Raw genomic sequence first — 14,007 nt, 5'->3', positions numbered from 1 at the left:
CCAACATCATTTTACATTGTGAATCTGCAATGAGCCAAAGAAATAAATTTTATATGACACTACTTGACCTACTGGACGTAGAATTATATGTATTTATTCAAATGTTTGGTGATGAAGATGCCCTTGTACTTTTTTGTGGTGCAAAACTTCACATCCCTGGCCTTGATGAAACAGCATGGCAAACCATCGTACTACATTTCTCGAACTATATCTATTTTTTAAAGAATTCTTTGATTGTAAATATCCGTGCTTTGTAAATATCATATATACATATATGTAACTGACTGATGTTATGTTTTTGTAATCTTTGAATATTTTTTGGAGGAAATAAAGACATTCATCCATCCATCCATCCATCCATCCATCCATCCATCCATCCATCCATCCATCCATCCATCCATCCATCCATCCATCCATCCATCCATTCATTCATTCATTCATTCATTCATTCATTCATTCATTCATACCATGTTGTATCACACATCAACTCAAGATCCCCAAAGTCTCTCGTTATCTGATCCCTGTACAACACGTACCCTACACAGTACAAGGGCTCCACCCCATCCAGACCTGACGACACAACCAACTGGCGCTGCAAACAAAGTTTATTTAAATGTAAGTAATACATGACAATAGAGACAAGGCTGATGTCCATCTCTCCCAGTAATACATGACAATAGAGGCAAGGCTGATGTCCATCTCTCCCAGTAATACATGACAATAGAGGCAAGGCTGATGTCCATCCCTCCCAGTAATATTTGACAATAGAGGCAAAGGTAAACGATGTCCAGCCATCCCAGTCCTCCTCCCGACACCGGGACATAACGACTAGTACTGATGCCATGTACTCGATCACACCCCATCAACACATACAACCTGGTCCCAACATATTCCACCATTCATGTTTTCATAGCACATGTCTGTGGTACGGTGTGTTCTTGTTTAGCTCGTCTAGCTCGTTTAGTCCTTTTTACCTGAACTAAAGCCCCGGTAGGCTGCTGATGATCCACTGCCTCGCTCAAACTCTGAAACATGACAGTGAGGTATCACAATAACATGTAAAACAAACAATATATTACAGTTCAAATATACTCTCACGTTAACATCCAGTGAAATTGATTCTTTTCTTCAGTGACCAGTGAGGGAGTGGGTTGACCTTTTTGAAGTATATGATCATGTTTTAACCCCACCTACAGCATAGAATGTGTGCAGCTGTTCACATTGTACTGAGCCGTGATCAGCCTTTACAAGAACATTCAGTGCGCAGAACTACGTCCGTTATGTCGCCATGTGAAGTATCCGAGTTGGTGGACTTCATATCAATAACTGAGCCGCTTGAAGCTCACTCCGCGGATACAGGATGCACAGCACATTCTCCACATATATGTGCAGCTTCATCTCTTCAGATGTAATCTCAACAAGTAGCTCCAGAGAAGCTACGTCCTACATGTGACATGGTGGAATGTTGCAGATAGCTTGTAATGAGAGAACTGTGTATATCACAAACATGTTCAGTTAACAGTGAGCATTAAGTTGGTTAATATTGTTATAGGGACTAATTCAGGACAGCCATCGTCCAAATATTTAAAAAGTCCAAAACTATGTACTCAAGACATGTGAGACTTCATTGTAATATATATATGACGCTAAGCTGTATTTTTAATCACTACTGTACATCCTTATCACTACCGCATTGTAAATTGACTTGTCAGCCCATTCATTATTGTATAAGACATTTATAACCTTTATTGGTAATCCCCCTTGGCCGTGTCTGCCATCACATCAACTGGTCAAGGAAGTGCTATTGTTTTCTGTCTGTCCATTGATGAGTCGTCGCCTGTCCATTGTTGTCAAAAACTGTATATATACTTAGTATGCTCACATGTAGACAGCGAAAGAGTACGAGTCCGGTATTCTGACTGTCTGTAGGGACGACCACGAGCAGGAGAATGCCGCTCGTAGGAAACGCCCTGGGGTTGAGCAGGTACTCCGCTCACCTTATGTATGTCTTGTGTATTTGTTTGTCATGTAACTAAAGAAGTTTGAGCTCAACAATGCCTTCGTCTTCATCAACGAACATTTCATCTTAATTATGAGCTAATTCCCCAGTCGACACGCGTATACCACGCGTTGACAATATATTCGGGGTTACAGTGTCTATGGTTTCAAAGGACATCACTCAAATCTGAAGCTCAAATGGCCCTTAGGTTTGTACATTGATTATATCGATTGGGTAGACAGGCTGACGGACGGACGGTGAACGTGCTTGGAGAAGTGCAAAAAATACTTCATAAAAATATGTCATTCTTGTTTAAAATGGGTTCACCTGCTGAAAGTCATGACAGTAAATCAGAGATAAGCAATAAGCCAGGGGACTTACTGCAGTTCGCCATGTGTAGCTGGTCTAGTGTTTACCTGTCAAGTTGATGTCGTCGCTGTCGTGTGTGGACTCCGTCAGGTGGGTGTATTCATTGTCCAGGCGTCGTGCAGTGGCTTTACAACAACCGCAGGCTTTGTTGCAGCACTTCAGCACCCACAGTTCGAATCCCCGGATGACGTACACCAGTGCCAGCGACACCAACACCAGTATTGCCACCACGACGACGATGACGGGGATCAGCCACGCCAAGGTCGCCTTGTTTGTGTCCCATGCTTCCCCTAAAACTTTCTGGTCAAAGAATCCACGCGAAGTCGTTGTGGAGTTGACGATGTTCTGTGTCGTGCTGTTGACTATGCTCTCTGTCGTTGCTGAAGTTGTAGTTTCCAACAGAGTCACTGCAGGTTCAAATGTGCTCGTAACGACGACGTCAGCGGCAGTTGTTGTGTTATCTCCTGCCATAGCGGTATGAGCGTTTCTCTACAGAGAGTTAATCTAGCACATTATTGTCCACTCCTGCAACAGAACCAAGTACAGAGGGTTAATCTAGCACATTATTGTCCACTCCTGCAACAGAACCAAGTACAGAGGGTTAATCTAGCACATTATTGTCCACTCCTGCAACAGAACCAAGTACAGAGGGTTAATGTAGCACATTATTGTCCACTCCTGCAACAGAACCAAGTACAGAGGGTTAATCTAGCACATTATTGTCCACTCCTGCAACAGAACCAAGTACAGAAGGTAAATCTAGCACATTATTGTCCGCTCCTGCAACAGAAGCAAGTACAGAGGGTTAATGTAGCACATTATTGTCCACTCCTGCTACAGAACCAAGTACAGAGGGTTAATCTAGCACATTATTGTCCGCTCCTGCAACAGAACCAAGTACAGAGGGTAAATCTAGCACATTATTGTCCGCTCCTGCAACAGAACCAAGTACAGAGGGTTAATCTAGCACATTATTGTCCACTCCTGATACAGAACCAAGTACAGAGGGTTAATCTAGCACATTATTGTCCACTCCTGCTACAGAACCAAGTACAGAGGGTTAATGTAGCACATTATTGTCCACTCCTGCAACAGAACCAAGTACAGAGGGTTAATCTAGCACATTAGTGTCCACTCCTGCAACAGAACCAAGTACAGAGGGTTAATGTAGCACATTATTGTCCGCTCCTGCAACAGAACCAAGTACAGAGGGTTAATGTAGCACATTATTGTCCGCTCCTGCAACAGAAGCAAGTACAGAGGGTTAATGTAGCACATTATTGTCCGCTCCTGCAACAGAACCAAGTACAGAGGGTTAATGTAGCACATTATTGTCCGCTCCTGCAACAGAACCAACTACAGAGGGTTAATCTAGCACATTATTGTCCGCTCTTGCAACAGAACCAAGTACAGAGGGTTAATCTAGCACATTATTGTCCACTCCTGCAACAGAACCAAGTACAGAGGGTTAATCTAGCACATTATTGACTGCTCCTGCAACAGAACCAAGTACAGAGGGTTAATCTAGCACATTATTGTCCGCTCCTGCAACAGAACCAAGTACAGAGGGTTAATCTAGCACATTATTGTCCACTCCTGCAACAGAACCAAGTACAGAGGGTTAATCTAGCACATTATTGTCCACTCCTGCAACAGAGCCAACTACAGAGGGTTAATCTAGCACATTATTGTCCACTCCTGCAACAGAACCAAGTACAACGTTCGTAACTCAACATTTAAAATAAAAACATTATGTTAGTCGTGAAATGAAGTTGAGTTCAGTACCGTTGTTACCGTACACGTCCACATTCAAAGTAAAATGCATTCTGTTAACACTGGTAAGTAATTCTCACCAACGTTTAGAGTAAAATGATATCTTGAACTCCACGGAAACTGAAGTGCTCTTAAAACTTAAACCTCACGTACGAAGTTTTTCCTCACTTACCGCTCTCAGCTCTTACACTGTATGTAATGGGAATATCCTCATGATGATGATGCATGGAATCGTTAATATAGAAACAGATGTAGCCTTCTTCGCGACACCGGAAACTCACTTGATATTCATCACTTGGGTCACAAACACGGGAAATTCCATACTTCACGACAATATTAATATGTTTCATTGTCAGATATTTCTACCATAAACTAACACATGCATCAAGCAGATCTCCAGATGTTCTGCACCACTCCTGCTGGTGGTTAGGTATCACCACTAGCCTGGAATATATGGGTCCTACGAGCTACGGCTGTCATATAATGGACTAAACAGATGGAGTGATTGGGTGGTCAGACTTGGTGCACGGATTAAATTGTCGTTGTTAGCTCTTAATGTCAATCACTTGTCATATCGATCCGTGGTACTACCAATCTCTCGTAGAACCATTCAAAGCAGTACTGCAGCTGAAATGGTTTATTCACTCACTCACCCTCTTCGCGAACACCCGTGATGTATTCGTACAACTACATTCATTCAGAGGAAACCGTATCCGCATATTATTGAGAACAATTTGGATTACATTTTATATCCTATAGTCATAGTCCCGGTATCAGGAATATTGTTAAACTGTCAACAAAACAAACTTTCGTTTTTTATACCCATGTATTATGACGTATTATACCCATGTATTATGACGTATTATACCCATGTATTATGACGTATTATACCCATGTATTATGACGTATTATACCCATGTATTATGACGTATTATACCCATGTATTATGACGTATTATACCCATGTATTATGACGTATTATACCCATGTATTATGAAGGTGTCTTCGCCTGACACTGACACTTGGGAGCGAGAGTAGTTCAACATGGCCGTATCACCACCATTTTGTGACCTCACGATAACCCTGTCACGTGATGTTGTTTTGTCTTGGAGGCAGTTGTCGTTTCCCACAGTTGTTAATGGTCTTATCATCAAACACTTTCGGCTTTTATGTAGATTTGTTTTATTGTCATTCCAATTACTCGAGTAAGTGAGTGAGTGTGTATCACCTATTACTACTGCTGACGGGGCCGTTGTCGGCACGGGTACAACAGAAATGTACCCTAAATACGAGACCATATTCTGCAATCCCAAACCAAATTTGTACCCAAACCGTATATAGTTGTAACTGGCTGCGAGCGGTCCTGTGCACTAGTCCTTACTGTGTATGCTCTTGTCTTATATAACACGATCCAATGCATCTAATACAACAGTATGACAGTTCCGATCAGGAAAACGTCACAACGCAGAATGGAATCGTGCCGGGGAACGTTTCAGTATTCTGATTCTGGCTGGGGTACGTTTCTGGGTACACATCTGTAACACCCGTGCCGACACCCTTATACAATACAGACACACTGGAACATGAAACACTGAAATATGTACAGTGTGTGTACACCACATGAATTATGTCACATGAAACAGTGTCCGTGTTATATACCATACAGACACACTGGAATATGTACAGTGTATGTACACCACATGAATTATGTCACATGAAACAGTGTCCGTGTTATATACCATACAGACACACTGGAATATGTACAGTGTGTGTACACCACATGAATTATGTCACATGAAACAGTGTCCGTGTTATATACCATACAGACACACTGAAATATGTACAGTGTGTGTACACCACATGAATTATGTCACATGAAACAGTGTCCGTGTTATATACCATACAGACACACTGGAATATGTACAGTGTGAGTACACCACATGAATTATGTCACATGAAACAGTGTCCGTGTTATATACCATACAGACACACTGGAATATGTACAGTGTGTGTACACCACATGAATTATGTCACATGAATTAGTGTCCGTGTTATATACAATACAGAAACACTGAAATATGTACAGTGTGTGTACACCACATGAATTATGTCACATGAAACAGTGTCCGTGTTATATACCACACAGACACACTGAAATATGTACAGTGTGTGTACACCACATGAATTATGTCACATGAAACAGTGTCCGTGTTATATACAATACAGAAACACTGAAATATGTACAGTGTGTGTACACCACATGAATTATGTCACATGAAACAGTGTCCGTGTTATATACCATACAGACACACTGAAATATGTACAGTGTGTACACACCACATGAATTATGTCACATGAAACAGTGTCCGTGTTATATACCATACAGACACACTGAAATATGTACAGTGTGTGTACACCACATGAATTATGTCACATGAAACAGTGTCCGTGTTATATACCATACAGACACACTGAAATATGTACAGTGTGTGTACACCACATGAATTATGTCACATGAAACAGTGTCCGTGTTATATACCATACAGACACACTGAAATATGTACAGTGTGTGTACACCACATGAATTATGTCACATGTGTCCGTGTTATATACCATACAGATACACTGAAATATTTACAGTGTGTGTACACCACATGAATTATGTCACGTGAAACAGTGTCCGTGTTATATACCATACAGATACACTGAAATATGTACAGTGTGTGTACACCACATGAATTATGTCACATGAAACAGTGTCCGTGTTATATACCATACAGACACACTGAAATATGTACAGTGTGTGTACACCACATGAATTATGTCACATGAAACAGTGTCCGTGTTATATACCATACAGACACACTGAAATATGTACAGTGTGTGTACACACATGAATTATGTCACATGAAACAGTGTCCGTGTTATATACCATACAGACACACTGAAATATGTACAGTGTGTGTACACCACATGAATTATGTCACATGAAACAGTGTCCGTGTTATATACCATACAGACACACTGGAATATGTACAGTGTGTGTACACCACATGAATTATGTCACATGAAACAGTGTCCGTGTTATATACCATACAGACACACTGAAATATGTACAGTGTGTGTACACCACATGAATTATGTCACATGAAACAGTGTCCGTGTTATATACCATACAGACACACTGGAATATGTACAGTGTGTGTACACCACATGAATTATGTCACATGAAACAGTGTCCGTGTTATATACCATACAGACACACTGGAATATGTACAGTGTGTGTACACCACATGAATTATGTCACATGAAACAGTGTCCGTGTTATATACCATACAGAAACACTTGAATATGTACAGTGTGTGTACACCACATGAATTATGTCACATGAAACAGTGTCCGTGTTATATACCATACAGACACACTGGAATATGTACAGTGTGTGTACACCACATGAATTATGTCACATGAAACAGTGTCCGTGTTATATACCATACAGATACACTGAAATATTTACAGTGTGTGTACACCACATGAATTATGTCACGTGAAACAGTGTCCGTGTTACATACCATACAGATACACTGAAATATGTACAGTGTGTGTACACCACATGAATTATGTCACATGAAACAGTGTCCGTGTTATATACCATACAGAAACACTGAAATATGTAAAGTGTGTATACCACATGAATTATGTCACATGAAACAGTGTCCGTGTTATATACCATACAGAAACACTGAAATATGTACAGTGTGTGTACACCACATCCTTTAACCAAGGCTTGCTGAGAACAAGGGTCTCTCTGTCTCCCGACGTGGCAACTATATGTCGAGTTTCGATATTTCAAAAGTCTCAAGACAGGAAATAAGATTACACTTGAAACAGACGCTACCAAGTGCGTAATCGAGGGTGTTTACTCACCATATACGTGAAAATAAGAATATTGGACAAAATCATGGAAATTCCATCGGTCCTGGCCCGTATCTGGCAGATGAAACTGATAGCTCAACACGTTGCACCCACCGAGCTTCCTTTCCCATGCGGGACGTCGCCAGGGGCCGTATCATAACCTTAGGATTAATTTCGAAATTTGAAGGAGTGTTTGAAAGTAATCAGATTTCTCAGAGTTAGGACAAATATATCTCTCTGGCCTGGTTGGTGTGTCGATCGTTGGATGCTGTGTGATCAATGGCAGAAGCTGTCTTTCTGCGACTTTAATTGACATATCGTTTATGAGATGACCTTAAACAGAGCCATGTGGCCTCTGGTCCTGTTTCCCAAACTTGACAAATTTTGTCATGATTCAAAATCTACACTGGGCAGTTTGTGGTTAATTGAAAGAGATTTTGTGTCTGTAAAAAAATAATCTTTTATGTTTTAGCCATTGTTCAATGTGATTGATCTCCATCAACATTCCCTTGCCTACAAATATGTATATTCCTGTTTAATTGCTACGTATGGCCGTAAAGATGATTCTAACTTTTTCATCTAAACGAAAATGAAAAAAACATGCACTAACGTCCATACAATTCAATAGAAGCGACAAACCGATTCCACTTCCACCATAAACCACTGCTATAAAGAGAGTGGACTGTACACCGCCGACTGCGTTACGAGCAGGTGTTTAAGAATCACTGTCAAACAGTGATGACACCAGGTGTTAGCAAGTAGGTGTCCCCCGATGGTACCCGTCATAGACACATGTAAAGGCTAATCAATTGTTCAAGTTACATCGAAATATCACTTTGTCACTTATCCGTCAAGTTTGTCCTCCAATTTTTTAAAAGAAATCGTCACTGAGGCCTTGAATATTCTAACTTTCATCGAACAACTTTTGAACAAGTGTTATATGCCCCTTGAAATCTCGATAGAGAGAGCATGATATAGTGTACCTCAAAACACCAAGAGAGCATGATATAGTGTACCTCAAAACACCAAGAGAGCATGATATAGTGTACCTCAAAACACCAAGAGAGCATGATATAGTGTACCTCAAAACACCAAGAGAGCATGATATAGTGTACCTCAAAACACCAAGAGAGCATGATATAGTGTACCTAAAAACACCAAGAAACAGACCGACATAAACGGAAGGGTGACTATTGGAAACTGTAAATCGTCCCTCCTGCCATACATCCTAGTGGAGAGTTTGTACAAACCTTACAATTTGTCTACATAAAACATTGTTTGTCAGACCTCAAAGCCGTTATGGGTGTACTAGTAGATAACCACAGATCATGTTCGGCGCGTGCAGCTGTTGTCCCAGCACAGGTAGATAGCAGGTGTCAGGTAGAGTCAGGCTGATTGGTTTTTACACCTGAAGCGTTGAAACCCCAGCTGGGACAATTACAATGACAGCTATCTTTACCTGGAAGAATACATAGACAGCAGCTCCGCGAGGTGCACACAGTATGTTACCCCGTTAGCTTCCATCTGTATACGTCTTGGTCAGACCAACAGCGTATAGGTGATCTACAAGGGCAGCACAATGGGTACCGACTGATGTCACGTCTTGGTCAGACCAACAGTGTATAGGTGATCTACAAGGGCAGCACAATGGGTACCGACTGATGTCACGTCTTGGTCAGACCAACAGTGTATAGGTGATCTACAAGGGCAGCACAATGGGTACCGACTGATGTCACGTCTTGGTCAGACCAACAGTGTATAGGTGATCTACAAGGGCAGCACAATGGGTACCGACTGATGGGGTCAGCAACAGTGTATGGTGATCTACCGACTGATGTCACGTCTTGGTCAGACCAACAGTGTATAGGTGATCTACAAGGGCAGCACAATGGGTACCGACTGATGTCACGTCTTGGTCAGACCAACAGTGTATAGGTGATCTACAGGGGCAGCACAATGGGTACCGACTGATGTCACAGTCCTCTCTCTGAAAGGCTGTTTGTAACTGACGAAACATTGTACGTATTTGTAATACCTGATGTAAGAACTTGATGTAGTGAGTGAGTGAATTCTTTTTAACACACCTCAGCAGTATTCCGGCTACTGAAGGATAATGGCCTCAGCCACGTGATGACACATAGTGATGACACCCAATAATAATATATACTTCCCATCCAAAGTTCCGATTCACTTAAAGCACTCACTATATATATATATATATGGTTACATCGAAGATTGACTTCACCACTAACTTGGGGGAACCAACTGCAAACCTTATGCAGGTGAATTGCACGAGGATCATGCATCATCAAATTGCTGAAAGGCCTGTGCACATATCGTGCATGTGAACAGCTGCCTTTTGGTGTAAAGTGTTGTTACTACCCATAACAAATTTAGACTCACTCGTGTAAATGTAGCCACTTACCTAAGTCAACTGTTCTACACTAGATTTTGCAAAATATTCCATACTGTTTAAAACTACTGTTTACCCACGAACTGATGTATTGTAAACAAAGTTGTAACGTTGACAAGACTATTGTCATGAGTTTAATAATGATGAAAGTCAAGTGAAAATTGTCAAATTCTTAACGCAACTGTATATTAAAACGCATGTTGACATGCCCGATGTTTGCACCTGCTTTTCAGCAATCTGATGCATGACCCTCTTGCAATTCATCTGTATAAGGTTTGGAGTTGGTTCCCCCAAGTTAGTGAGGTTCATCTGTATAAGGTTTGCAGTTGGTTCCCCCAAGTTAGTGAAGTTCATCTGTATAAGGTTTGCAGTTGGTTCCCCCAAGTTAGTGAAGTTCATCTGTATAAGGTTTGCAGTTGGTTCCCCCAAGTTAGTGAAGTTCATCTGTGATGTAAGGACATATACATAACATACAGTGAGTGTTTTAAGTGAGTCTAAACTTTTGATGGGAGGTATATGATGACACACGGTTATGACAAGCAATGGTAACACAGCGATGTCCAGCGTGACGTCCAAGGTTGACGTCGATATCGCTATTCATACTGGTCAGTATATATAAGCCCACAATGATGCTACATGTCCTGGATATAGTACCAAGCTGTCCTAGCTTTCCTTTTCCTAATGTATGTTACGAAATGAAGGAATATCAATACTGAATAAATATCTTTAAAATATTAAAAAATAAATTCTAAACAATACATTCCAAAGCAATATCTCTAATCAAAAAGGCCTTTGTTCACAAACCAACCTGTGTGCGTGCAGCCGGTGTCTAGATGTGCTTCAGGTAAAGCACGGAAATATATACATATCTATGAAGCCCACCCTTCGGTATGTATTGTGTCGGAGAAATAATTGTTATGGGTTGTGTCGAACCGTGACATTTTATCCCCTTCTTGTACCTATAACTCATTTGTTCTGTTGAAGTGATCTCCCTTGTAAACAACTGCTAGAAGCGCTCGTACAATCCCAGAACCACCCTTCCTTGTTGACGTTTAGTGCGATAACAATAAATGATGAATATTTATTAGTGTTTTAATAAGTACATGTCAATACAGTCATGTGAGGCTGTTAGTCTAGGTCAGTGTTTTTGTACTTCATGTTGACAGTTTATATTCCCATCTCTTGTGTCTGTCGTGGACATCTCTTGTGTCTGTCGTGGACATCTCTTGTGTCTGTCGTGGACATCTCCTGTGTCTGTCGTGGACATCTCTTGTGTCTGTCGTGGACATGTCCTGTGTCTGTCGTGGACATGTCTTGTGTCTGTCGTGGACATCTCTTGTGTCTGTCGTGGACATCTCTTGTGTCTGTCGTGGACATCTCCTGTGTCTGTCGTGGACATCTCTTGTGTCTGTCGTGGACATGTCCTGTGTCTGTCGTGGACATCTCTTGTGTCTGTCGTGGACATCTCCTGTGTCTGTCGTGGACATCTCTTGTGTCTGTCGTGGACATCTCCTGTGTCTGTCGTGGACATGTCCTGTGCCTGTCGTGGACATGTCTTGTGTCTGTCGTGGACATCTCCTGTGTCTGTCGTGGACATCTCCTGTGTCTGTCGTGGACATCTCTTGTGTCTGTCGTGGACATCTCTTGTGTCTGTCGTGGACATCTCTTGTGTCTGTCGTGGACATCTCCTGTGTCTGTCGTGGACATCTGTGTCTGTCGTGGACATGTCTTGTGTCTGTCGTGGACATGTCCTGTGTCTGTCGTGGACATCTCTTGTGTCTGTCGTGGACATCTCTTGTGTCTGTCGTGGACATCTCTTGTGTCTGTCGTGGACATGTCTTGTGTCTGTCGTGGACATCTCTTGTGTCTGTCGTGGACATGTCCTGTGTCTGTCGTGGACATGTCCTGTGTCTGTCGTGGACATCTCCTGTGTCTGTCGTGGACATCTCCTGTGTCTGTCGTGGACATGTCTTGTGTCTGTCGTGGACATGTCTTGTGTCTGTCGTGGACATCTCCTGTGTCTGTCGTGGACATCTCCTGTGTCTGTCGTGGACATCTCCTGTGTCTGTCGTGGACATCTCCTGTGTCTGTCGTGGACATGTCCTGTGTCTGTCGTGGACATGTCTTGTGTCTGTCGTGGACATCTCCTGTGTCTGTCGTGGACATCTCCTGTGTCTGTCGTGGACATCTCTTGTGTCTGTCATCTGGACATCTCTTGTGTCTGTCGTGGACATCTCTTGTGTCTGTCGTGGACATCTCTTGTGTCTGTCGTGGACATCTCCTGTGTCTGTCGTGGACATCTCCTGTGTCTGTCGTGGACATGTCTTGTGTCTGTCGTGGACATGTCCTGTGTCTGTCGTGGACATCTCTTGTGTCTGTCGTGGACATCTCTTGTGTCTGTCGTGGACATCTCTTGTGTCTGTCGTGGACATGTCTTGTGTCTGTCGTGGACATCTCTTGTGTCTGTCGTGGACATGTCCTGTGTCTGTCGTGGACATCTCCTGTGTCTGTCGTGGACATCTCCTGTGTCTGTCGTGGACATCTCCTGTGTCTGTCGTGGACATGTCTTGTGTCTGTCGTGGACATGTCTTGTGTCTGTCGTGGACATCTCCTGTGTCTGTCGTGGACATCTCCTGTGTCTGTCGTGGACATCTCCTGTGTCTGTCGTGGACATGTCTTGTGTCTGTCGTGGACATGTCTTGTGTCTGTCGTGGACATGTCTTGTGTCTGTCGTGGACATGTCTTGTGTCTGTCGTGGACATGTCGGGCCTTATCACCTGTTCTTATTATTACTTCTTACTTCATCATTTGTCAACTTCATTACACATAATATATAACCTGTTAAATATATTGATATTAACAGACGGCATGTATTTAATTGACTGAGTTTTTCACAACTAAGAACACATGAGCATATATGTGGCACTCGCCTCTAGGAACTGTTAGTAGAAATCTTACAGTTTAGTTTGCTTCCAGATAATGTTGATGTATTATTCAATATACAATACATGTAATGAGCATTTATCTATGTCAAGAAAATACAATTTATTCATAGCAAAGTTTCAAATGATATTCTACTGTGTTTAAACATTGTTTGAAACATAATTGTAAGGTAACTTCTGGCCAGATCCCTCGAGTCATCAATGGAGTACATGTTACAAGAGTTTAAATGGCAGGAATAACTAAAGCAGCTATCACACTAGACAATATGCAATACAAAACATAATATTCAGTCGTATAGAAAACAAATTTAGCCTTAGCTCTAGGCTAGTTATGTGGCGTTAAGACATCACAATCCACAACGTTTTGACAATGGCAAGCTTCAATCATCTGGCATACTTCACTTAAGAATTGAATGTCAGTTTGTGTGTTTGCACTGAAAAATGAACGATGTCAAAGCGGTGTTCAAACTCGTGTGAACGAGCGAGTTTACGAGCGAGTTCACGCGAGAGTTTGAACAACGCTTTGACATCGTTCATTTTTCAGTGCAAACACACAAACTGACATTCAATTCTTATAATTTCGCACTTTGAAGTTTA

The 14,007-nt window shown here is 41.9% G+C and overlaps 2 protein-coding genes across 2 annotated transcripts; both read right to left on the bottom strand.

Moving 5' to 3' along the window:
- Positions 1-587: 587 nt before the first annotated feature.
- LOC124278774 lies at positions 588-8,189 on the bottom strand. Its single transcript, XM_046714551.1, has 3 exons — positions 8,068-8,189; positions 2,416-2,893; positions 588-1,025 (listed from the first exon to the last, which is right to left on the bottom strand). The coding sequence occupies exons 2-3, from the start codon at positions 2,837-2,839 to the stop codon at positions 961-963; spliced, it is 489 nt and encodes a 162-aa protein (XP_046570507.1). The 5' UTR covers positions 2,840-2,893; positions 8,068-8,189; the 3' UTR covers positions 588-960.
- LOC124278794 lies at positions 3,595-7,475 on the bottom strand. Its single transcript, XM_046714568.1, has 13 exons — positions 7,414-7,475; positions 7,318-7,381; positions 6,621-6,691; positions 6,541-6,588; positions 6,477-6,508; positions 6,381-6,444; positions 6,301-6,348; positions 6,221-6,268; positions 6,141-6,188; positions 6,045-6,108; positions 5,821-5,891; positions 5,756-5,788; positions 3,595-3,607 (listed from the first exon to the last, which is right to left on the bottom strand). Exons 1-13 carry the CDS (start codon positions 7,473-7,475, stop codon positions 3,595-3,597), a joined length of 666 nt encoding a protein of 221 aa, XP_046570524.1.
- Positions 8,190-14,007: the final 5,818 nt, after the last annotated feature.

Source organism: Haliotis rubra, unplaced genomic scaffold (assembly GCF_003918875.1).
Source record: "Haliotis rubra isolate DU_JTF1 unplaced genomic scaffold, ASM391887v1 Scf241, whole genome shotgun sequence".
In the NCBI taxonomy this organism is placed as follows: Eukaryota; Metazoa; Mollusca; class Gastropoda; order Lepetellida; family Haliotidae; genus Haliotis; species Haliotis rubra.
Note: the sequence above shows the minus strand (reverse complement) of the source record. Positions and strands in the feature narration are given on the sequence as shown.

Bases quoted from the DNA above. Each gene is read 5' to 3' on its own strand.
- LOC124278774 (XM_046714551.1), bottom strand. From the start codon at position 2,839: ATGGCAGGAGATAACACAACAACTGCCGCTGACGTCGTCGTTACGAGC. The intron at 1,026-2,415 runs GTAAACACTAGA...GTCATGTTTCAG, and splicing joins CGACGACATCAACTTGACAG to AGTTTGAGCGAGGCAGTGGA.
- LOC124278794 (XM_046714568.1), bottom strand. From the start codon at position 7,475: ATGGTATATAACACGGACACTGTTTCATGTGACATAATTCATGTGGTG. The intron at 6,349-6,380 runs ATATTTCAGTGT...TGTATATAACAC, and splicing joins GTGGTGTACACACACTGTAC to GGACACTGTTTCATGTGACA. The intron at 5,789-5,820 runs ATATTCCAGTGT...GGTATATAACAC, and splicing joins GTGGTGTACATACACTGTAC to GGACACTGTTTCATGTGACA.